At 35.4% G+C, this 25523-nt stretch overlaps 1 protein-coding gene across 1 annotated transcript in view; it reads right to left on the bottom strand.

Moving 5' to 3' along the window:
* Positions 1-25523, bottom strand: part of SATB2 (SATB homeobox 2) — a 127112-nt gene that overhangs the window by 28030 nt on the left and 73559 nt on the right. The window contains exons 8-10 of the mRNA XM_015813030.1: positions 21610-21822; positions 15771-15926; positions 4611-4808 (exon numbers count right to left, since the gene is read on the bottom strand). Of these exons, the coding sequence (XP_015668516.1) occupies positions 4611-4808; positions 15771-15926; positions 21610-21822 (567 nt within the window). The remainder of the gene's footprint in view (positions 1-4610; positions 4809-15770; positions 15927-21609; positions 21823-25523) is intronic.

The following is a 25523-nucleotide window of genomic DNA, read 5'->3' as shown; positions in this document are numbered from 1 at the left end:
TGGACTAGATCCTCCGGATATGGCCCAAGCTCCATCAGGAACCTCTCCGGGTCCATCAGGCGCCTGGGACGGAACCATCTACGCAGTTCCGTCTCCCTGCGGCGGGGGGAAGCGGTCCGGAAATCCATCCTAAGGAGTGCATGATCTGACCATGACAAGGGCTCTATAACTACCTCCCCCATTTCCAGATCATTCTGCCACTGGCCAGAGACGAAAATTAGATCTAGTGTATGTCCTCCCGTGTGAGTGGGGGCATGAACTAATTGGGTCAAGTCCAAGGTCGTCATGGAAGCCAAGAACTCCCGAGCTGCCGCTGACGTTTCGCCTGCCGATGGCAGATTGAGATCCCCCATGACTATAATTCTGGGGGTCTCCACCGCCACCCCGGCTATTACGTCAGCCAGCTCAGGCAGGGCCGTTGATACATAGCAGGGGGCCAGGTATATAATCAACAGGCCCACTTGCACCCCTTGCCCCCACTTCACAAGGAGGGACTCTGCACTGTCTATCTGAGGCACAGTGGTCTCCCTCGGACATAGGCTCTCCCTTATAATGACCGCTACCCCACCGCCCCTGCCCCGGGCCCTCGGTTGATGGAATTTTTAATGCTAATGATCATAGCAGTAATTCAATGTGATTACTGGGGGGGAAAGGCTAAAATATTCAGCCACTTTTCTATATTTTTGCAAGGTTTGGGGAAGATTAAAAGCTTAACAAAGCTATTTCCTTTTCTTTTAAATAGAAAAATGAAACTATCATAATTTGCCATTTGGCCACTGAATGTTAGGACTATAATTTGTAAATAAGAATCCACAAAATAGGGCTGCATGCCACATATCTTTCTCTCCCCTTCCTAGGACATTCAGGTCGATGGTTTAACAAAAAATGGAACTGAAGATTTCATGAACTTTTCAAAATAGCCATTTCACTATCAAATGTATCTGGTTTAATCATACCAACACTCGATAATCAAAGGCTGATTCACCAAGTCCCAACATACTTATCTAACTTATATAGCCCCTCGTGTCACAAGGAAGTGACTCTGGGCAGAGCATTCCCTTCTCTCTTTCTTAATAGCTTTCGGGGCAGTACAGTTCTGTATGTATCGGTGTGAGAGTGAATGTACACACGCTCATGTGTGTATAGGCAATCCTTGCTGACTGACCATTTGTTCAGCAACTATTTGAAGTTGTGGCTGTTGCAGTGTCCCCATGTCACATAATCGTAACTAGCATGCTAAGTCAAGAACATAACAGAATAACAGAAATGGAAGGGACCTTAGTCCAACCCCCTGCTCAAGCAGGAAACCCTATACCAGGGGTGTCAAACTGCCGGCCCGCAGGCTGGTTGCATCATGCAGAGGCCGCGCTCACCCCAGCTCCGGCAATGCGAAAAAAGTCACGATACGTCATGACATGTGACATGACGAGTTTGACACCCGTGCCCTATACCATCTCAGACTAATGATTGTCCAATCTCTTCTTAAAACCCTCCAGTGATGGAGCACCCACAACTTTTGGAGGCAAGTTGTTCCACTGTAATTGTTCTGTCAGGAAATTTCATCTTAGTTTTAGGTTGCTTCTCTCCTTGATTGGTTTTTCATCCATTGCTCCTTGTCCTGTCCTCAGGTGCTTTAGAGAATAGATTGATCCCCTCTTCTTTGTGGCAGTCCCTTAGATATTGGAACACTGCTATTATATCACCCCTAGTTCTTCTTTTCATTAAAGTAGACATACCCGATTCCTGCAACCATTCTTCATATATTTTAGCCTATGTCCACGCATATGTCCTGTCCCCTAATCATCTTTGTTGCTCTTCTCTGAAATCTTTCTAGAGTTTTAATGTCTTTTTTATATCACAGCAACCAAAACTGAATGCAATATTCCAAGTGTGGTCTTACCAAGGCACTGTAAAGGGGTACTAACACTTCACGTGATCTTGATTCTATTCCGTTGTCATTACATTGCATTGCAATTTCCTGAAGTCACATCATCACTATCTGAGAGCTTCCCAGCCAGATTTCCATCAGCAAAGTCAATGGGGAAGTTGTATGTCGCAGTTATGTGACATTGTGCTTAATAACCCACACTTAACAATCACAGCCAGAACTGCCATCATAAGTCAGGCATGGTCACATGAGTTTTCATTTTATAATCACATCACTTAATAAAGGAATTGACAATCCCAATTGCAGTTGGTTAGTGAGGACAGATTTGTATCCAACTCTTTTAATATATAGCTCAAGACTTGGAACATACTTAATGCTCTTGTCTCCATTCTTCCCCACAACAACCACCCTGTGAAGTGGATTGGGCTCAGAAGGAGTGACTGGCCCAAGGTCACCCAACTTTTATTCCTAAGGGAGGCCTAGACTCAGAGTCTCCTTGTTTCTAGGCCAGCACGTTCACCACCACACCAAGTTATTCATATCAGGATTTTTAAAAATGTGTTCTGAGGAACCCTAGGATTCTTCAGATTGTGATGGGGTTTTGTGTAAGCAGAGGGTTAAAAAAACAAATACACTTGAATATAATCAATTTTCTGTCACTAGAGTTTTGTCTTTTAATCAGAGGGTCCAGGACAGTGGTGGCGAACCTATGGCACGGGTGCCAGAGGCGGCACTCAGAGCCCTCTCTGTGGGCACACGCGCCATTGCCCCAGTCCTAGGCCTTCAGCTGGGTTTTATAAAACCTTTTCGCTTTAGGCCTCTGCCACCGTGTGCAAAAAAAAAAGGTTCAATCAGTCAATTTCAACTTCTCGCTGGGAAAAAAAAGATCTTGCAAAGTTGAAATTGATTGAACTTTTTAGTCCCACCCAGTCTGCCATTACCACCACAGCCACACCCACCCAATGGGCCACACCCAGCCAAAGGGCCACACCCACCCGGCACTCGAGGATGCATAAGTGGGTTTTGGGTTGCAGTTTGGGCACTCAGTCTCTAAAAGGTTCGCCATCACTGGTCCAGGATGTTTTTAACTAACAAGGTTGCACAGTTTGAAAAAGTTTGAAAACCACATATTTCTATAATAAAATCTAGAAGATAAAATACCGTATATTTATTACATGTCTATCTTTTTCATGGAAGTTGGAATAATTTATCACATTTACTTTACAATATACAAAATAATAATGGGACTAATACATATTTGGCTAATCCAAATATCTTCGCATTAAATATTTTTTTATTATTAATTTTGGTTAAGCTAATAAAATTTAATTATATTTAATCCCTCTCTCTCTCTCCATTTAATGTACTAAATTTAATTTATCATTCACTGAAAATGCAACTGAAGAATGGAATTAGGATTCAGTTGTAAATGAGGCAAGGATAAGATTATTAACTCACTTGAAATGTTGCAGGATGTTTGAAATCAGGCATTTTATTTTTATTATTTTAACATATCGTTATGCAAATAGTTATTAATAGCCTTGTGTATCATCTCCAAATAAGATAATGGAAAGTGTAAGATCATGCTTGACAGCTGTTATTCATGCTGCAGTGCAATTACAGTCTAGATATCATGGTTACATCTATATTTTAATTTATTGTTGCAGATAGATGATAGATAGATAGATAGATAGATAGATAGATAGATAGATAGATAGATAGATAGATAGATAGATAGATAACAGAAACATGCATCTATATAATCTTATGTACGTGTTGCTTAATGAATTTATTTAAGAATACTACTTACAAAATATTAGATTAGAAAAAGGATGGGAGACATATTTTATTGAACAATATATAGATATCTATTCAACCCTTTTAATACATATGGACCAGTTACAATATTTAAAGTCAGTACATATTGATTAATGCAAGTATACCGTTATATAAAAAAGATATCCTATGTCAAGGTTGTTGGAGAATGTCCAAGTTTCTACAAACTCATTCTAGATCCTTTTCTTCACATTTCATCAAACAATCAATCAATAAAAAGATATTCATTCAAGACTCTGTAATTGGCTAACAAATACAAGAATATCATTTTGCAAAAGCAACACAAGAAACCATGACAAAATGCAGAAATGTCATGCATTTAAAGAGATTTCCAAGTGGACTAAATTATCCAGTCAGCTGCTAAACAAACTCTAGCTCTAAACATGGCTTCAACAAAATTGGAACCTACATACACTGAAGGCTGATAATTTTCCTCTGAACTAAAATTGTTATACAATTTTTAATAAGTGAAATTAAATATGGGATAAGGAAAGAGTTTCTCTGGTTTTAAAAATATTTCTGATTTTATTATATTTTTATCGTTTTTAGGGTTCTTTATCACATTATTCTAATAACTTAATTATTTCAAAATGTAGTGTGGAATATGATGCATCAGATAGAAAGTTAGACTAAAAACAGATAAATTCAAGCTTAGATCCAGTCTCAGCTATGAAAACCTATTGAATAATTTCAGGCCAATCACCTCCTTCAGTTCTATCTACATCATTAGATTAAACTATATTTGTTGTTGAAGGGGAAAACTGAATAAAAGAATATTATGTTGGTTATCTTGAGCTCTCAGGTGACAGATGGAATAGAAATCAATTGAAATACATAAAATAGAGCAAAAAAATAATAATTTAAATTGGATAACCAAAGCACTGACCTGTACAGGCTCAGGAGTAAGTTGGACAACATGCTGCATACGTTCGCTGTGATGATGCCGAGATTCTTCTTCATAGATGAGATCCCTCTCATGTTGGGGAAGATTCAAAAATCGCCGAATGGTGCACAGATTTTCCCAAAGTGTTCGATTTTCAGGGCTTGGGTTTTCTTTCCAACGCAACAGCTCACACAGCCAACCCTGCAAAGTAAGTAAGTAAATAAATAAATATATCAATACACATGCACTGTTAAGCAGTAATATAGTAGTTCAATAGCAATCTTGAGTGCTACTGAAAAACAGTTTTTTCCAGATTGTTTACTGCAATGTAGGTAACTAATTTTAGTGTTCTGAGATGGGAGAAGGGGAAATTTAATCTCATATTTTTTGCAGTAATTATGAATGAAAAGATATATGCTAACATAACAGAATTTGGAACCAAGGTAAGAAGACTTTGAACAATGGGAGTGGGGGCAAAAACAAAAAGTATATCTTATTGCTAATTGCCAGGTGTCCAGTGCCACAGATATACCTTATTGTTAGGGCTCTTTACATATTTTTTCTTCACATTCACAATAATATTTCTTCTTTTAATATTATAGTATATTTATGGGCTGTCAACCTATGCCTTCCATGGTCCCTGTACTAAGTATATATACAGTATTCATAAACCTGAAACTCTGACAGATGAAGGTTCTCTATAGGGAAGAAAACTTCCCTTCAGCTTCAAACTTCCTCCAGGGCCATCCTTCCAGCCTCACTTACCAAATATCTTGCTTTTCAGTTCCCTCCCCATTCTGAAATATACAGTAAATTGGGAGGATGTACCTATTATCATTCTTTGACTAACGGTTCTAATACCCAATCATGATATCCAGACCTGCTAAAACCTGGGATAGAAATAGCTTAAATGAATTAAAGAAATGTGACAAATTAGCAGGGCACAAGGGTGAGACACAGAATTCACCTAGCATTTTAGCAATAGCGTAAAACAACATGGAACCCATGCAAGCTCTACCTTCAAATATTTTAAAATGTGATGTTGACTCATGGTATCAGTCACAGGATCACTACAGCCTGCAATTGATCTAGAACAGGGGTATCAAACTGCCAGCCCATGGGCCGGTTGCATCATGCGGAGGCCATGCCACCCCAGCTTCGGCAATGTGAAAAAAGTCGCGATACGTCGTGACACGTCACGTGATGCAGTGAGTTTGACACCTGTGATCTAGAAAATAGGCTAATAATGTAATAAAAGGAAGGAATATAAAGGTTGTTTATTTGCTCAAAGTTAAAATATATATGCTGATATCTCTGAGAACTCTTAATGGATATTTTGCTGACCAGGACTGAATGAGGAGACATCAAGGATTTGTTTATAGATAAGATCTGAGATATGGAAAGAAAGAGATCATTTGTTGTATTTTAAGAGAATGTGATAAGTTACTAAAATTGTTTATACTTATTGTGATAAAGAGGGAAGCCACTTCTTTATATATTTTTTTCTTAATATATCTTTATTTTTTCTTTAATATATCTTTACTTTTTCTTTCTTTTCTATTTTACTTCTATTTCTCTGTACTTTCTATTTCTTCTTTTTCTTCTTTTAGTTTTTAAGTTTGTATTAGTTTTTTATATTTTTACTTGTAATGCTAACAACTGCATAATATCATGTGATTATTTGCCTAACTCTCCACTGCATCTTCTGCCTTTATCTCCCCCCCCCCAAAAAAAAGAAGAAAGAAAAGCAAGATTTGATTATCTCCGCTGCATCAGCCAAGACAGCCATACCAGCTGTTCTCATTGTGCAGCCTCTTCCTCACGGCCTACATGTTAATAACCTGATCATTCCATTTTCTCCTTCAACTGCCGGCTGCAGCACAGTGAGGAGACAAAAAGCCAGGCCCATCTGCAGCAGCTGTAGCCACTGAACTGTGAAGCCACGAGGGATTTATAAACTAATCTGTAACACAACACTGCCTTGTTTTTACAAGTGAGAGGCCACAGTTGTGCAGACCTGATCTTTTCTTGCAATAGCTAGGAGTGGTGGGAAATGAAAAGAAGATATCTAATCATTTACTTGGAATAAATATCTGCATTTACTATTCTACATGGTACGTGGCTAACCACAGAATCAGGTGACTCCCACATTCTCTTCTCCTCACACAAAATCCCATGTCTCTTTAATAATAAAGCAACAAGCAAACAGACCTTTAAAACTCTCAGCTCTAAAGTATTTTCTCAGGGGTCCTTCCATACAAAAGATTTTTTTTTTTGAAATGTAAAATAGAACATGGAAGGGAGGAGTATTTCTTCCTGCATTCTTTTTGCTGATTCCCACTGAATACATACAAACTATTTGAACAAGTATGGCTTCAACACATTCCCTTGGAAAACTGTGGCCCCAGACTTGGTTTCAGTTTCTGCTTTTTTCATATTTTTTCAAAGGCTGAGAAACACCCTAGAATTGCTCCAAGTCTACATTTTGAGTGATCTTGATATCTTCTGGCCTGAGGTTGCTGTTGCCTTTTCAAAATGTTTAGCTTGAAAAGAGAGATGTGACAGATGACATCTCTCCTCTTCCTTATGATCTTGGAATGTTTCATGCAACACTCAGCTGCATTTGATTGATATCTACTCCTATAATCTGCACTCATTACCAGCACTTAGCTTGACACTACAGGTCTCATTATGGACGGTGTGCTCTCTGCCATTATACTTTAAGTAGCATCATTTTAATTTGACTGGCACCTTGCAAGGTCCTGACCATGAAGCTATTAAGAAATGAACTAGACTGCCATGTGACCATGTGTGCAACACATGAGCAAACCAAATTAATTTCTGGCACAGGAAGTTAGCAGGCAAAGGTCCCATCCTTAGGACACCAGAAAATGACTTGATTCCCCTGTGGAAATACGCTAATGGCATATTTAGCAAAGCTTAGTTCTGAAGGTAAAGCACATTCTTGTTATTTAGGGAAAGAGAAATCCAGTTTCCCCAGAAACTGTTTGCTTGACTGATCAGATTAAGGGATCTAGTCTTCTACAGCCTGGGCAAGCATGTGCACAAATCACAGCAGGACCCAAGAAATCTATGATACTTCATAGCCTCCGACATATTGCACCATGTATACCCAGCTGCTACAATAATTAGCTTATGAATGTATCAGCTGGTTCTGCAATTTTTATAAATGATAACTAACCTACAGAGCAGAAAGATTTTCATAAGCCTAATATTAGCAAGAAATTGCTTAAACCCTCTTAACTCTAAAATGTTATTGTGCTAAATTCCCTCTTCATGCTTGCAATTTTATACCACGGTAGTACTCCCTCCCTCCATATTTATTTGGCATCAACAATGGCAATTCATTTATATTAACGTCTTTCACAAAAAGCTATTATCTAGCTTCTTTTTCACAAGCTATTTGATATTTTTTTTCAACAAATCTACCTTTCATTTAAGCTCTCAATCTATTTATTCAAACAGTATATCACTCACACATTCAGGATCATATACATTAACAACCAAAAAGGTTTCAAGTGCCATGAGAGGCTACTATTGAAAACATTGTATAATGGAACTACGAACCAAGACACACAATTCCGTACCAAGAAATTACTATCAAGAGAGAAGTTTAATGTGCACTGCAGTGTTTCTTTATTATTATTGAAATAATCTTACTGTGCTATCTGAGAAAGTTTTTCAGTATGTTGCAAAAAAAAGTGTAAATGTCAAATAAAACAGTGACAGATGATGACAGTATTCTCTATTGAATAGCACCGTTGCTTCGTGCATGTTCGATGAGAACTCATGAATTATTAATAAATAAACTCCTTTTTATGTTTAAAAAACCTCAAGTAGTTGTGTGATTTATTCAGGGAGGTTATAGCAAAGGGAAACTGAAAATTCCAAAACTGACTTCTGTGTTAAAAACACTGATACTAAATTTCACATAGATAAAAGTATTGACATAAGACTGATGCTAAGGACTACCTGGCTAATATCCATCCTTTCCCCCCCCCAGACCATATTATCTGTATTGGGAATAAAAGTAGATTTAAAACAAGCTAGAAAATGAAAAAGGTGGCTGAAAGAATAAAAATAAAATAAAACCTGGTGTTTGTTCACTGTACCAGAATTTTTCAATAGTAAATAAAGGGAAGGGGTTACCCCATTCCTTTGCTAATGTAAGTTAAACTACTCCTGTCCAGGTTCAATCCCAGGTTTTTAATTTTAAAACTGTGCAGGAAATTGACGATCAGAAATCTCTCTTTTATAATGAAAATAAGAGAGAATGCAGTGCAGGCATTCTCTTCTACATATCCCTGGACACTGTCTCTTCAAAAATCCACCAGTATATTTAAGATAAAATCAGAATGCTTTCTAAAAATATTATGCCAAAGTGAAGATGTTATGGGACACTTATTTTATTGTTGCTCCTCACTTTATCCATTATAAATAAATGAATCCACTGTTGGGAAAGCCTACCATCTGATTAAAAACAGCCAAAAGCCCAACTGTATGTAGAACTGAGTCTCACTAAGCTCAGTAGAATTTACTCATACACGAGTGTGTCTACAATGGCATGTTGATTCAAATCAGTAGCTATACAAAGATACTGCCATGGATGGAAAAAGGAGAATGTATCTTCTAAACTGAAATTTTAAAACTGAAATTTCAAAATCATTTTTAAAAATTTCAAGTCTGCTTTCTGATTAATTTTTGGTCTCTTTTTAATATATATTAATAAATTAAATATTGGAGCTCTATTTTTAAATCAGTATTGCTTAAAATATCACGCTTGTATTATGGCCAGTAGTTGCAATAAAACACTGATTAAGATAGGATGGAAAACTCATGGGAAGAAAAGGTTGTCCATGTAATCAGAAAATACATTAGGTTGGGTATAGTAGTCCTAACATCTACCAAATTTAATCAGTTTTAATCTAATGTACTGTAATACACTGCCTTAAAGTATTGAGTTAATAATGCTAATACCAGATTATCTATTAAAATAAAATTAAGCAAATGGTAAAATCTGTTTCTGTAACTTATGGAAACATTTCAAGAAGTACATAAAATACATCAAGCAAATAAAAGTTGTGTTTCCTATACAGTTACGAGATTGCAAAAAACTCAGTTTGTAATTTTTTTGGGACACAATTTTGTCAATAACCACAGTTTCTTGTATTTAAAAAATTAGGCAATTAGGCGTTCCTGTCATATTTTATAAGAACTGTGACTCCTAATCAAATGTATCTGACAATAAAATAGCATTCATTTGTTAATCTTCCAATTTTCCTACTTAATAAGCACAAGCACTTAAAACATGGTGGATTGGGAACCCCCTAGAGGTAAAGAAAAGTAGATGAGAAAAGAAATGAACATTATATGTCATATTTTTAACTATAAACTTTGTAATATTTAGGTCAGCAGTAGTCATGAAAAACAGAAATCAAAATATTTAAGTTTTTACTGAAAGAGCTCATATGTTTAGAAGCTTCGTAAGATACTCCATGCGAAGAGAATTTTATCACAAAAAATAATAGATATTTTTGTTGAACGCAAGCACTGAAATATAACCTTATTCATTCCGGTACAAATATGTGACTCTGGATGCTCATTTTCTGAGTATTAGAAATGATATGGTACTCCATGTATAATTTGTGTGTTCACACAGATTTATAGAATCCAAAGAGACATCAGAAGGGTGTATTTACATAGTCCTTATCTAGTTTGCAATTCCATTATTAATTTATGGAAGATTTCCTATTGTAATTGTGACAAATACATGATGCAAAATAGACCTAGTTTTCTGTTTCTTTTGTGGGTTCTTCTTCTGTGACTCATTAGGTGTTTTTCCTTAATCTTTTTTGGCTGTGCACTATACCATGCCTTACTCAAGGGGAAAAACCAATATATTTTTATGTACAACTGGGGAAACACAATATATTGCAAAGATAGGGAACATGTTTTAGGACCAGTGCTTATGTTTTAATTTCTGAGAACAGACTGTGACCTCATACATAAAAGTGCTGTTATGAGCAGTTCTCTGACATTAAGGTGTGGCCAGTCACAAATACTCATTTGCCCAACAGGATATTGGTGAGATTGTTCTCTGACACTCTTTTTTAATTCCTTATCAGACTTTCAACTACTGCAGTTTAACTTCAAGGGAGGGGATGCATACAGCTTCAAATACTGCATTAGCCAGCCATCATTTTTATTTTCTAAGAATGTGCTACCCCATCCATGAGAACAGGTGGCATACAAAAAGTTGGAAGTAAATAAATAGTGTTGAGATGCTAAATTCTGCATGATGTTACAAGCTGGTAACTTCTTTTAAGGATCTTTATTTCTGTGAACACTAAGCAGGGCAGAATGTCGGGTGTATGCCAAGAAAAGCAACAGAAGCATATTATTCTTCAGTGGCACTATGTAAGACATAACAAAAATATAGAGAGAAGCACAAGATGAAGCAAGTACTGTTGAGTACCATTGCTATGTTGGAAAAGTATTTCAATAAGTAGGGAGCATAAATGGTGTATTTGATATGGGCTTTTCACCTACGGATGCCTACTGTATATTTTTTTTTTAAGTAAGTTTTTCCAGAAATACCAGGTTAGTGTGTGCATCATTAAAAACTCAAAAACTGTTTGTCACATATAAAGAGACTATTCTATAAAGCTTTTGATAGACTCAAAGCTTTTGTCACAAAGGGCTTAAAACAGTTTTTGATTAAGAGGAGTAATAGCAGAACAGACATCTGCAATACCTGTTATATACCAATACCAATAGAACCACAAACTACAACTTGAGAATACCAATTTATTTATACATTCATAATGTAAATTACAATTTTTGAGAATAATGAATTAATGCAAAAAAGAAGAAATTTAAACTTGGTATTGGAAAGCACACAGAGACTGGAATTCTCTAGGTTTTACTGTTGTAATTTCCAAGATACTAAGAAGCTGAAAGTGCTTCATTTTAAGCAGAAATTAATAGTAATCCATAATGATGCACTGCTGGTCACTTGTCACCACTGTATGGAAATATATATCTTGGGTATTTAATTGAGTGTCCTTTAGGAACAACTTGTTTAATTTGATGTTTATAATTTTTGAAGGATTTGAATGTTTCTGCATTGACAGGAACATTCCAGCAAATACGTGAGTAGGCAAATTAAGAGATTTTAGTGAGAATGATTCAAAATAACTTGACTCAAAATATATGTTAAAGGATATTTCCTCACCCACATCTTCAGTGCAGAAAAATGTCAGCATCTGTGAGAAAAATTATAATGTGTGATAGATGTCTTAAGAGACTGGGAATCTGCTATTAGTCAAATTAGCCACAGAAAATTATTTTCTAATTGTACTCAAAGCAAAGGCTTCTAAAAGAAATGTTCACCCTGGAAATCTACAACAGCATGAAATTAGCCAAGTAGTAGTATGAACTTGTAACTCACTCACAGAGCTCTCATTTTTACAAACCCAGTGTATCTCCATAAATAAATAAAGCTCCTGTGAAGAAAGTGGAATGGATAAAAGAGTGGCTTGTAATACTGAATTCTGACATGCATGTTAATAGAATCTTGACAAGTATATCTGATTTCTATAAGTACAGTTTACAGTGATTACTTTTGAATTGCAATATGCTGAACTTCAATATTTGTGGAGATTTACTTGTTAGTTCTGCTAAACTACTCCTTCGAGTCTTTACTTGAACTATTTATTCTAATTAAAGATTTATTTGACGAGAATTATCACATGATCATAGTAAAACTCAATAAATTAAATTTTGTTCACACAAAACTTAGCAAAAAGAACAAAGAAAGAAAAGTATAGTGTGTGCTTCCTTAAGAACATTTTGTACGCTTTTTCTTAACATGGGGAAGTAGGGAGAGAAGAGAGACCAAAAACAAAGCTAAAAACAAACATTTTAAATAATTATGCTTATAATATTGATAATGATATATATTACTATTTAAATTAACACATTTATCAATACCCAAAGCATGTACTTCTAGTATATTTAAGCCATAGTTTCTACTTTCCATAATATACATTAATTTAAAAGGGCAGGGAACTAACTCTATAATTCTTCATGGCATGCTCCAAAATAAACACGCCCTTGTAGCCTCACGCATATTTGTAGCAATGCCTTTGGACCCTTAAGGACTTCAAAGATGTAAAGAAAATCCTTGGGAACTAATTCACCTTCTTATAGTCCATTCCCACAATGCAACTATTCTGAGAACAGTCAAGTAACCTAAGGTAGCTAATCAATAAACATGTCCATGTATTATTAAATTCCAAATGTGATCCCAGGTAAATATGGTAGCCTATCTATGGAGTTGTATAGACAAGATACATGTGGCTCAGCATCAGTCAGTCCTATGTTTGGTGCTGAGAAGAAGCTCAAATGCACTGTCTCTCTTCACATCTTTTTTGATGGTCTTCTTTATTTTTCTAAGATATTATTTAAAATCCCTGGCTCAAAGTTGTTATTAGAAATGTTGACCATATGGAAGAATTGAATGGAGTGTGCCTCTGTTTGTATATCCCTCTTTATGAGTAAACCATTGCGAAAAACCTTTCAATTTGCCAGACCAGAATTTTCTCCCAAAGAATTACCTTTTTCCTTATAAGTGAATCAGTAAAGGTGAATTCAATTGTTCTCCAGAAGCAAGTTGTTAATTCACACAACTTGAAACTCCCTTAATTTTTTTAAACTGTTCAACATAATGTTTCCTTTCTTCTAGTCCATCCTCATTTCAGTTCTAGAACTATCAAACCCTTTATGATTATTGTAACTAACTCCCCCTGAATGTGCCTGTTAGAGTACAACATCTGCCTATTGTGCCTATTCTACAAGTTGACAATTTTGAGTTCACCCTTCTGAAACAGCTACTTAATATCTCAAACTTAAGTGTGATCATTTATAGTTTTTAATATAATTTGAAACAAACATTCAGGGGCCCTTTTAATGTTTTGCTTCCTATCTTTAACGTCATTGCCAGAGAATATTATTTCGAATGAGTCTTTTCTTGGCTAGTCTTGGATGATGGTAATCTGATTACATTTGAATCTGGATCTAAAATCTCAGATTCTATAGAAACGTTTTATGCAATATACAAGTTTAAATTGCCACTAACAGTTTTCTAAAGTAGAAATAGAAGTAACAATTTTCCAAATTACTAAACCTGTCATTTTTATACCACATTGTGTGAAATGATTGCTTGTACGAACAGCGGCCTATAAAAATGAGACTTCAAGTAGTCAGAAGTACTTTTTATGTAATGAATACCTGTGCTTTACTATTCTGAATAAATTACTCAAGATACATGTCTGAAGAGTATAGTTAGTCAATTGATAGTGGTAATATCACTCTCTGTTTGTGAGTTTCTCCAGAGGCATAGAGCTGCATACAGCTGAAAGCAAAGTATTATACTATGTAAGTCATATATGATCTAGCAGTAGTATTATTTGAAGAGTTGGATCTCAATAATAACTTAATTAGAATGCATGTGGTAGCAAGATATTTTTAAACAGGTCTAAGTGGTGGTTTTTCATTTTCTAGAGATTCATACAAAGTCAGTCTATTGGAGATTTTTTTAGGCTTTAAACTCTAGATAAGTAAATGGATCTTGACACCTAGGCTATAAACATTAAAAGCATCAACAGTTCTCAAATTTTGCCCTAGCTTCCCCACAATTCAATATTATAAAATAAAGATACCATGGCAACCAAGAATAATTTAAAAACATATTCATAAATGAGCTTGATATGCAAACAGAAACTCCAAGCTCATAATATTAGGTTTTGATGTGGTTATCGGAGCTGAATACATTTCCTATTCCTAACATAAACCAAACGTTGCAGTTACTGCAATATATCAAAAGAGTTAAAAGTATAAGAAAATCAAGGTTACTTGAGAGAACTGTGAAATGAAAAGCACATACTCAGATATACTTATGCAAGAAGTGTTTGCAGGGCACAACCACAGCAAATTTCATTTTCACACATTTGATAAATCTTGCTGCTCATTTTTTTAATCCTCTCTATTGATTCTACATGCTGCAAAACTGCTTTCTTTTTCAGATCAAGAACAATTAAAATATTCTAGTTAAAGTGAATAACTCATGGGTGATTCCTCTGGAATTTCAGTATTCAAATTGGCACTAATTGAAGTTGTTCAGATACCCAAATTATTTTCAGTGACTTAGAACATTTCTATTTCAGGACTTTTCTGCATAAAATGACAGCAAGATTCCAGGCATTTTCTAGCCAAACCTCAAAAAGAGCCTGGTAATTCAGTTTGTGTTAAAATAGTCCTTATTAAAAACTACCTTGTCTTAAGTGTATGTTTGTGTTTGTGTATGGAAAAAAACGCAAAAAAGAAGAGACCGAAAGGCACGTTTGCAAAATCAATTGTGCAGTTTTTATTTTACTGCACTTTTATCACATATGTCATTTATTACACAGTGGAAAACCGTTAAATGCACAGTAGTTGTGCCAAGTGGCATTATGCTTTTAACAGCTTTATTCGTTTAACAGTTCCAGCTCTCATTATATTTTGCCATGTGGTACGTGAGATTTTTATTCTTTTAACTGTGTATGAAAGGGGTCCATGGCATTTTCCTTTTATGTATTTCATATTGCACTCATATTTTTTTTTCTTTTCTGTGAATATTAAGCCTTAGGCAAAACTAAAAACAAGGGGTGTATCAGGAAACAAGAAGTGTTAGAAGAAAAAGGAGATAAGAAAGGCTCGGATCCATTTTATAATCAAAGCAATACTGTTAATGTGTAGGGTTACAATATTTCTGTTAAGATTAGTATGTGACTATTTTCACTTTGTATGTTTTATTATTGTTCCATTTTGTCTTTTTACTGAATGGGAAAAAACACTCAAAACAAAGAAATAGTGATTATAACTCTTTAACATAAAAAAACACTATCATTCAGAAGTCCTTATTTTATAGTTTTGGATTTTTTTTAATTTTTTTAGTCTATTTAAATCCACAGAAAAGAATTATTCTGGAGCAAAAGCACAAATAAGAAAAGATTGTATAGGTGTATTTTTATCTGTAGAAGGGATGTGTCCAATTTCATCCTCAAAAGTATTCCTGCCCTTAAAAGATAATCCCCTACTCACCTGACTTTTGTTGGCAGCTACTTTGGCGAACAAAGCCTGAGACACCTTGGCCCTTTTCATCTCCTGTTGGATCTCGTCATAAATGGCAGCTGTGATGTTGATGTTGGCTCCGTCCACCTTAATGGGGAGGTCTGTTGTCGGTGTTGAGGTTTTGGCCTACCAAGAGACCATGAAAATAATAATTAAAATAGTGCTGCTTTCAGCCCAGCCATCTGTGCAGAAATTATCAAAGGATTTCAGTCAGCTGATGCCAAACTGCATTAGCTACAGAGGGACACTTCCTGTCCATTATTCTAATCAGGTTAATTGTGATTGGAAATAATTGCAGGGCATTCCTATAGGACATACAAAGCATGTGTATGCACTCTCACTCTCTTTTTCTACAAACATACACAGGGTATTCTTCAATTGCTCTGACTTTCAGCACACACAAAAACATATACTAGGAAATTAAAAGGTTATGTAGTGGATGAAGTAATGTTTAAACAATTATTTTATTCAGCTTGTCCTCAAATACAACATATTATGTATATGAATATTTCAATGTTTGCTCCCTCCCCCTCCTCCCCAAAAAATCATACCTTGGAGGAAGAGCCAATTCTTCCAGGAAAAATGAGTAAATGCATAGAGGTCTCTAAATAATAAATTATTACTCAATTTAATGTACTCCCACAAGTATCTTTCATCCTTTATTAAAATTATACGTATGTCATTTGAGTATGTATGGTCTCCCATCATTATGCTGGCTAGACAGTCACCTAATTTCACCTAGGAAATCAGTGGGTATGAAAAAAAAGATTAATAACTCTATGCCTGCCTGTGTGCTTGATATGCTGCCATTGACTTCATAAACCCACATTGCAGCTGGGTACATTCCATTACACTCCTTTTAAATAAATGATTTCCTATCAATTTCTGTGACAATTGAAGGACACTAATGAGATAATATTTCCTTCACAGATAAATCTACTAAAAGAACTGAGATGGAATTTTGCTGCACAAAAATCTAGAAATCTACTACACATTACAATGGCTACTAATTTCACTAAAGTCAAATCAGTTATTGCAAGAACTAATAAATCATGCTGAACAACCGTTTCAATCAAGCAATAGTTTAAAGAAACATGTAGAATACACAGTAATAAACAAGGATTCTACTTAAGCTAGGCTAGAAGACCTCCAAGATCCCTTCCAGCTCTGTTAAGCAAGGTTTTAGGAAATACATGTTAAAGCAAAAAGTATAGTTAGAAAAGGATGAAAAAGATTGGAAGAAATAATAGCACTTCCTCCATGCTGTTTCATTAGAACAGCTTACAAACTAAGATTTTATATTGATTGAAAGTTTAACAGGGTCATCTTTAACAAAAAAGAGATGTCTTAATAAGGTATTATTAAAAGGAAGTGTGGGATTTTGTCTTGTATTTGAGAACCAGGTTTATGGCTCATTTGTTCTGTATTTGATAAACACAGATTTAAAACTTGCTATAATATAAATGTCTCAGGTATATATTTTTTTTTAAAAGGATTAGAACCATTTTGGAATATGTTTGCCTGTATTCTGTGGTCAATTTGGAGAAGCCTGCTCTGAATTATTCCATCATGATTTGTGGCCTGAAGAAGCAGAATATTCTTTATTATGGCATTGAAATTATAAAATTAAAGGGAAGTTTGCCTGGTTCCAGTTTCATTAGCTTGTCATCATGCAATATAAAAAAAAATATTTTCTGATTATAAATTGCATTAACGGGGCTTGAAAATTCACTTTTTTCTAGTGTGTTAACAAGGTTGTTTACAGTTGCTGCTTTGTAATTTTATAATTATTACATTTATTTTTTCAAATAGACAAAATGGAGCAAACACGAAAGAATGGAGTACATAAATATACTTTGCTAAAATCTGTTTTTTTTAAATATCCCTTAACTTTTACCAAAGAACAAATTAAACAGCAGAAGCCCACATTTAAATATTGTCATATTCATCTCAAAACATTTGGACTCTTTTTTTTTCCTGATCAGTTTGGCATTGATTACCTACTACCAAATACACATTCCAAAACAGAACTTGATCAGCTTGAAAGCTACAAATGGAGAATTACAATTTTTAAAAAGCAATGTAATAGGGAAGAAAATGGACATTTACTATATTTCTTGATACTCTGAGATTATCTACTATACTGCAAAATTGTATCACAGATTGGTATCTATGGAAACAGTATTTTTTATATAGGATTAACTTTGGCACCAGGAAAAAAAAAATGTCTTTCGTTTCAAATATGTTTTCTCCTGTCTGCCTATCTTGGCTATTTCTTAAAGCATTCTTCTAGCATTAAATTATTCTTCTCAGTACTATGATTTAAGCAAAAAAAACAACCCCCATCATATATGCATTGTAAAAAAAAAGTTAATATATGGAAATTTTCCCTGCTTCCGCAAGAAGAGGTAGCTTATACCATTGCTGATTTTGTTTTTTTCTAAAAGAAATCTATTCGTTCTCTAGGTAATTTCCTCACTTCTCTAATTTGGATATGATTCACAGCCAGTGTCCAAATGAACTGGCATAAATCTTATAGTTATCTTTTTGGATTCTTACCAGGGTGACCAAATGAGTTTTCATTTACAGGCATCTTATGTTTTCCACAGGGAGGCCAACCAAATATCAAATATTACAAGGCTCCCAGAGTTATTGTTAGCTGCCCAGAGGCCCTTATAAATTCTTTCAATCAATCAACATTTGTTATCTTTCCAACACAAAGAAAAGCCCCTTTTAAGTTATATTTTACCTTTGCTGTTCATTTTGTCCCTCTTCTATTTTTAGTAATGTTATACTTTTCTCTGTTAAATATTGTAACTTTTAGCTATATCCTGCTCTAGAAATTATTAGCCTAAGGCTCAGGCATAAAAAAGAGGAGATCAATCATCATCTCCATCATAATCTATAGTAACGGTTTCTGATTATAATCAAATGTTCTTAAAGACAGAAAAGAAACAAAGAACACCGATACCTGGAGAATAAGTGCATGGAGTGAAGCAAAACAGACATAAATGCCAACTTTTCACATATTGCATATATTCAGTTCCACCAAAGGAGTTAGATGTATACATCCAGCCTTCCCTGTTTTGGCAACCTCCCAAATTCTAAATAAACATATAGTCATCTCTAGCAACATCACCAAAAATTAGTATAAGAATGTCCTCAATAAAATGAGAGTGAGAGTTTTGCCTGAACTCATTTTTTCCTACTGAATTTATAATTCATTTTTTTGTCCGACTCCTATCTCTTCTCCACTTTAAAAATGAATAGAAAACTATGTATTAGATAAAACGTATCCCAATACATAATGTGAATGAGAAGTTTGTGCATTGTTTAGGTAAAACATACTTGAAAAAACATGTAAAATGCATACAAAATGTGTATATTTAGAGAAATATGTAGAAACATTTGTACATATTTAATCTTTTAAATTTTAATCTTTTTATAATATTATAAATTAAATGGTAGTACAACTATATAATGATATAAAATACAATGTACTGTACTTTGAAAAAAGTCTATTTTGTTTAAAAAAAACTATGTATTGTGGGGAAAATAGCAAAGATAAAAAGAAAAAAATATTTATACAAAATTATACTATGCCAAATTACTAAGGGGAGATAAAGAAAAAGAAGAAAAAATCCTTAGAAAACAAAACCCTTTTAAAAACAAATGAAATAAACAAAACTAGAAACTCAAAAAAATGCATATGTAAATTATATGTGATCATACACATATACACTGTTTAAAAAAGATAATAGAAAAAGAATGGAATGAAATGGCATGGCATGGAATAGATTAAAATAGAATAGAATAGGTCCAGCCATTAACATCATTTAGCTTTTTCCAACTTCAGCAATATGATCCAATTTTTAAAAAATTATGATTTTTTCAAATTTGCTAAAAAGTAAAATGTTATAGGTTTGCTAATCCAAAGACTGATCCCCTGTCTTCAAACATTTATTTATGCTCTGGCAGCCATTTCATACCAGCTGAATGCTTCCTGTCTTCTCTATTTTAGAATAGAATAGAGCTGGAAGGGACCTTAGAGATCTTCTAGTCCAGCCCCCTGCTCAAGCAAGAGAACGTATACTATTTCAGACAAGTGACTGCCTAGTCTCTTCTTAAAAACCTCCAGTGATGGAGTGCCCACAATTTCTGAAGGCAAGCTGTTCCACTGGTTAATTGTCCTCATTGTTAGGAAGTTTCTCCTTAATTCCAGGTTGTTTCTCTCTTTGGTCAGTTTCCAACCATTGTTTCTTGTCTTGCCCTCTGGTGCTTTGGAGAATAGTTTGACACCCTCTTCTTTGTGGCAGCCCCTCAAATACTGGAATACTGCTATCATGTCGCCCCTGTTTCTTCTTTTCTTTAGGCGAACCAAACCCAAGTCCTTCATATGTTTTAGTCTGCAGGCCTTTGATCATTTTAGTTGCTCTTCTCTGAACTTTTTCCAAGGTCTTAAGATCTTTTTTGTAATATAGTGACCAAAACTGGTTGCAGTATTCCAGGTGTGGTCTTACTAGGATTTTATAAAGCGGTACTAATACTTCACGTAATCTTGATTCTATGCCTCTGTTTATACAACCCTGGATTGTATTAGCTTTTTTGGCTGTGCTGCACACTGCCGGCTCATAGTCAAATGATTGTCCACTAGGACTCCAAGGTCCCTCTCATAGTTACTGTTTTTGAGCCAGGTCTCGCCCAATCTGTAGTTGTACCTTTGATTTTTCCTGCCTAAATGTGAAACTTTGCTTTTCTCCACATTAAAATTTATTTTGTTGGATAGGGCCCATTGTTCAAGCTTGTCAAGATCTTTTTGGATCCTGAGCTTGTCTTCTGTGGTATTGGCTATTCCTACCAGTTTAGTGTCATCTGCAAATTTGAATATAATAGATTTTGAGTCTAAAGTTTGATTCCGACATTAATTTTCAGTGGCTCCTTTCTCCAGCAACAATTGTGGTAGGAAACACAACACTAACCCATCATATCATGCCCTCTGCTAGTGGAGATTCTGGTTCATACTTTTGGCAATAACTATTAGCAGCTTAATCTAACCACACTCAACAAGCACATGTGCCTTGCTGGACAAGTTCACTTAAACATTCATGACTCAAGACCATCTGGAAGGCTGAAGATCAGCACTTACACTTTGAATTGTATCCCAAAACCAACTACAGACCTCTAAAATATGTTTAATGAAATCCCTTAAACACATGTCCAAGTACTTATTTTGAAAGGTTTTATTCTATTAGTTAGTTGCAATCAACCTAACAACCTCTTCTTAATTGTATTTCAGCACTTCTGGATGCAACCTGGAGGTCAACTTGCCAATCAGAAATTGAGGTGCTGAATCAACTGGAAAAAAAACCATATGATAAAATTAAAGGTACAACCCTGAACTAAAATTATGAAAACGTTCAGGCACACATTGAGAACGAAATGCACAATTGGTCCTGAAAGGAAATAACATGCCTAGCTCTGACCAGGGGTACATCATTGATTTGAGGAGATTCAGATCACAACCAAGGTATATAACCTTCCCTGTAGGTATTTGAATTCTTTCATGTATTTAATTGAATGTTCGTTCTTTATATTTGCAGCATTAATTTTAAAAAATAGCATATCGGTTTCACCCCAGAAGTGTTGCTAAAAGACCATGTAATTTAAAACTCTAAAAATTTAAGATTTTCTTTTCTAATTAATATCAGCCCGGGAAAAACCTAACCAGCCATCTTATAAGATGCCTGACTTTAGGTTTTCTGTATGAGGGGACAACACTGAAAGCAATTACAATAGGGTTGAACCTTACCTGGGGGGTTCTGGAGGAACTTGGACTGCTGGCAGCTGAAGACACCATGCTCACATTGGGGTTCATACTCCTCTCTCTCTCATCCTGATATATACGATCTCGCTCTGCCTCAGGTAGGTTGAGGAAATTCTGCATTGCCCTCAGATTTACCAGGAGGGACTGGGAAGCTGTTCTAGGGTCTTCTTCTTTACGCAGTATCTCTGATAGCAATCCCTGGTTCAAAAAATTAAAAAAAAGTCCAAGTCTTTTTAAAAAATATGTTAGTTATAATTGGCCAGGTTGCAGAGCTGAGACTCTTCGTCAGATGTCAAAGCATATGGAATGTTTTCTAGAAACAAACTTTGTTTTCTAGAGACCATGGCTGATTTTAGAGCAATTGTATTTAAATTCTACTTTTCACTTAAGGACAACCCAAATACAAATGCGCCAAAGAGGCAAGTGGGTAGTAAGACACCACTATAACACTACAATTATAGCCAGGTGCCTAAAAACTATTAGCACTCTCGCTTTTTCTGCTTGAGGTTGCAAACATTTGGCAGTTCTATTCAACTTCAGGAATCTGCCAAGTTTGGTAAATTTAGTTCAGACATTTAAACAGCTCAGAAGGCTTATGAAGAAAAATGTTTGGCAAGGTTTGGATGTTACAGTTCATTCACGGCAAACTGTCAATTCTTTCTAATGGGGAAAATGCTGCAAATATGAGAAATTCTTAAGATAATTCATCTTTAAAATGAATTTGGAAATTGCTTGCTGTCTCATTTAAAAAGTCAGGAGGTGGCAATGGTCCGATTCATCAAATACATCTCGATTGTTTGGATCTTTTACATGAAAGAAGTCAGCAGTTCAACTGTACTATAGCCTGCATAAAGCCTTAGAAACCAAGAAAAGTCATGGAATATAAAAAGGTATGGAGCACATAGGACATAAATGTTATTGATTACTCTGACACCAATTTTAGCAAAGCAAAGACTTTAGTCTTTGCATAACAGAATCTCTAATCATTTGCTGTACTTTTGTGTTCCTTTGTCCTAGAGAACTCCAAGTAAAAATTCCTTCTTATAGCAGAAATCATAATTAGAAAATAACTCCTAATTGTGCTGCAAATAAATGGTACAAATGCCAGCTAAATGTTACACTGTCCATCCTCCTCCTCCTTCCTTCTATCTGCACTCTGCATAGAACTTCAACATACTGCCTACTCCTCTGAAATACCATTCTCAGAAGGGAAAATCATTTGCTGCATTGTTTCTAGGCAGGAAAGCTTAATACAGTTTATAGCAAATTAATGTGCTCCAAGTTTATTTCAATATATAAAATTTCACTGGTTCAAGATGTATGGGGGAAATGCTCACAATTACTTAATATGATAAATTTATACATACACAAAAAAAGTGAAACTGATAGTCTTTGAAGAAGCAGACTAGTATCACAAATAAATGACTACTAAAAAAAATTGTTGGATCAATCACTCTCCCTTAGCTTAATCAACTTTCCAGGGTTATGGTTGAGAGGAAAAATAGGAAGGAACAGTATGTAAGCCGCCTTTAGCTTCTGTATAAAAGAAGGGATATAATTCTTAACAAATATGCTAAGATATATAGCAAATCAATGAAAAATATGAAATAATTATTTCAGGCACAGATGCTTATTACTGTATATGTTAAAAATATTTGTTCACATCAATTACATGCTTCTGTTTTATTCATTGATAAAATGAATAACTGCTGACTACTGATTAGCCTTCTAAATCTGCTTCATGGCCCTTTTTAAATGCATAAAAAAGACAATATTTTAAAGTACAACCAAGCATAAGCAGAGTAGGCAGATTGTCTTGGATAACAGAAAGGACAAACCTGAAAAAGGGACAAATCTGAGAGGTTCATAAGGATAAGCCTTCAGCAAGCCTGGGGATTCTCTGGTAATAAGGAGCCTATACATTGGTTGTCTTATATGTAATAGCTAGCCCCTTGTGGTTTTGTTTTATTATCCTTATTGTTTTTAATGGGTTTGCAAAATGTATTAATTCCTCATTTCCATGTATAGAGTCACTCCATGTGAGAAGGGTGGCTATATGAATTTGACATAAATAAATAAAGACCAATAAATAAAGACCAATAAAATGAATAATTAAATTTAATAACAGCTTTCTGAAACAAAGGATTATACTTTAGAGCAGAGGTCTACAGTTTTTCTGTGGACCAGAGGGGGAATGGTTTTGTGTGCTGCCTACATCCTGCGGATGGGGCTTTCCTTGTTTGTGCGGACCAGTTACTGGCATGCCCGGTAAAGGACATAAGGCCACTGTTAAGTATAAGGTACAAAAATGTAGTGACTAGACAATATCCTTCTTTTGTAGTTCGATCTTTCAAAAGTAAAAAATAATAGTCAATTAACCGACTACTAACTCAGACTTTTTACTTTGGTTGGAATTAGCACACTTCCTATTATGGGGACCGTAGGCAAACATTCTAATCTTCTGCAAAACTATTACCTTGCTCAGAGGTAAAGTCAGTAATCTATGTATTGTAACACTGCCCAAGGTACTACCTATGGCATCTGGCATTCATAAATCTGAAAGTTTACTTTACAATCTTTCTTTTACAAGACCTAACTTGGACAACCACTACAAAGATTGCCAAGTTTCGTATAATAGTTATGGCCTGAAAAAGTTGGATGATATTCCTTTTCTTATAGTTTCAGAAGACTGTTTTCCCTTTTTATGTTTTATGTATGTTAAATTCTATATTCGTGTTTTTGAAAGGGGGTTCCATCCTAATGTTTTTGCATAAGTGGAGGGTTCACTTGTTTTCAAATCAACCAAATGTTGATCCATTAGTTATGAGAGAGATTGACTAACCAGTTTGTCATTGGAATCTGATGACATGGGCTGAGAGAGTGACTAACTCAAAGTCGCCCGCTTTCAGCTTAAGGGGAGAGTAGAACTCAGAATCTCCTGGTTTCGAGCCTGATACCTTAATTTCCAGATTCCTCACGGGTGTCAAACTCACTGCATCATATGACGTGTCATGACGTTTTGTGACTTTTTTCGCATTGCCGGAGCTGGGGTGGGCGCGGCCTCCGCATGATGCAACTGGCCCACGGGCCGGCAGTTTGACACCCCTAAGATACCACAACTATTAACCTAATTTCTCCTTTATTTTTGTCTATTTAATACAATTGTATATATTTTAGCTTTATTTGATAATATTTATTGAGCTTGGGATGAACTTTTAAACTCAAAGGATAGCTTTTTAAACAATTGTGCTTTTTTTCAGACACTCATCGCTTGAAATGAGCAGCAAACAAAATTAATAAATAATAAATAAAATAATAATCATGAAGTTATAAAACTATTTCTTCTCAGACTTTATTGTTTGTAAACAAAAGCTGGTAAACTAGTAGCCTTCAGAATCAATAGACTTGATTCAATAGGGCTAGATACTACTATTTTAATGCCTAAAAAGCAAAGTAATAGCTTAATTAAGCAGTTGCATATAGAACTCCTTTTCCAGAGCTTGGTGTCTCCTGGTGGCGTGTTTATCTGCTCCCTTGGATGATTTTTTTGTAGATTTTGGCTTGGTATTTTGTGCAGCCCTTTCAGATCCGTCCGGATGAGGTGGCATAGGACTCATGCCAGCCAATGAAGGGGACACGACCTCCTTCCCAAGGGGCTCCATACTCTCCATCCTCTGATAGCGCAGGGGCTCTAGTGGGATCCCCCGGTACCTAGAGGGAATTACCACCTTGGGTGCGACCAGACGCAATTCCAGAGGACGCCTGGGACCCAGGTACAGCTGCAATCACAGGCAGCGACAGACACGCTATGGGAATGCCTGGTGCCCGTGGAAAACGTGTCACAGAGAAGGACCGGTGCTCTGAGGGGTCACCGTAAGTCCCTGAATCACTGACAGTAT

The sequence above is a fragment of the Protobothrops mucrosquamatus genome, unplaced genomic scaffold, assembly GCF_001527695.2.
Source record: "Protobothrops mucrosquamatus isolate PMUCROS unplaced genomic scaffold, P.Mucros_1.0 scaffold129, whole genome shotgun sequence".
NCBI classification, from domain to species: Eukaryota; Metazoa; Chordata; class Lepidosauria; order Squamata; family Viperidae; genus Protobothrops; species Protobothrops mucrosquamatus.
The sequence above is the reverse complement of the archived record's forward strand: the minus strand, read 5'-3'. Positions and strand labels throughout refer to the sequence as shown.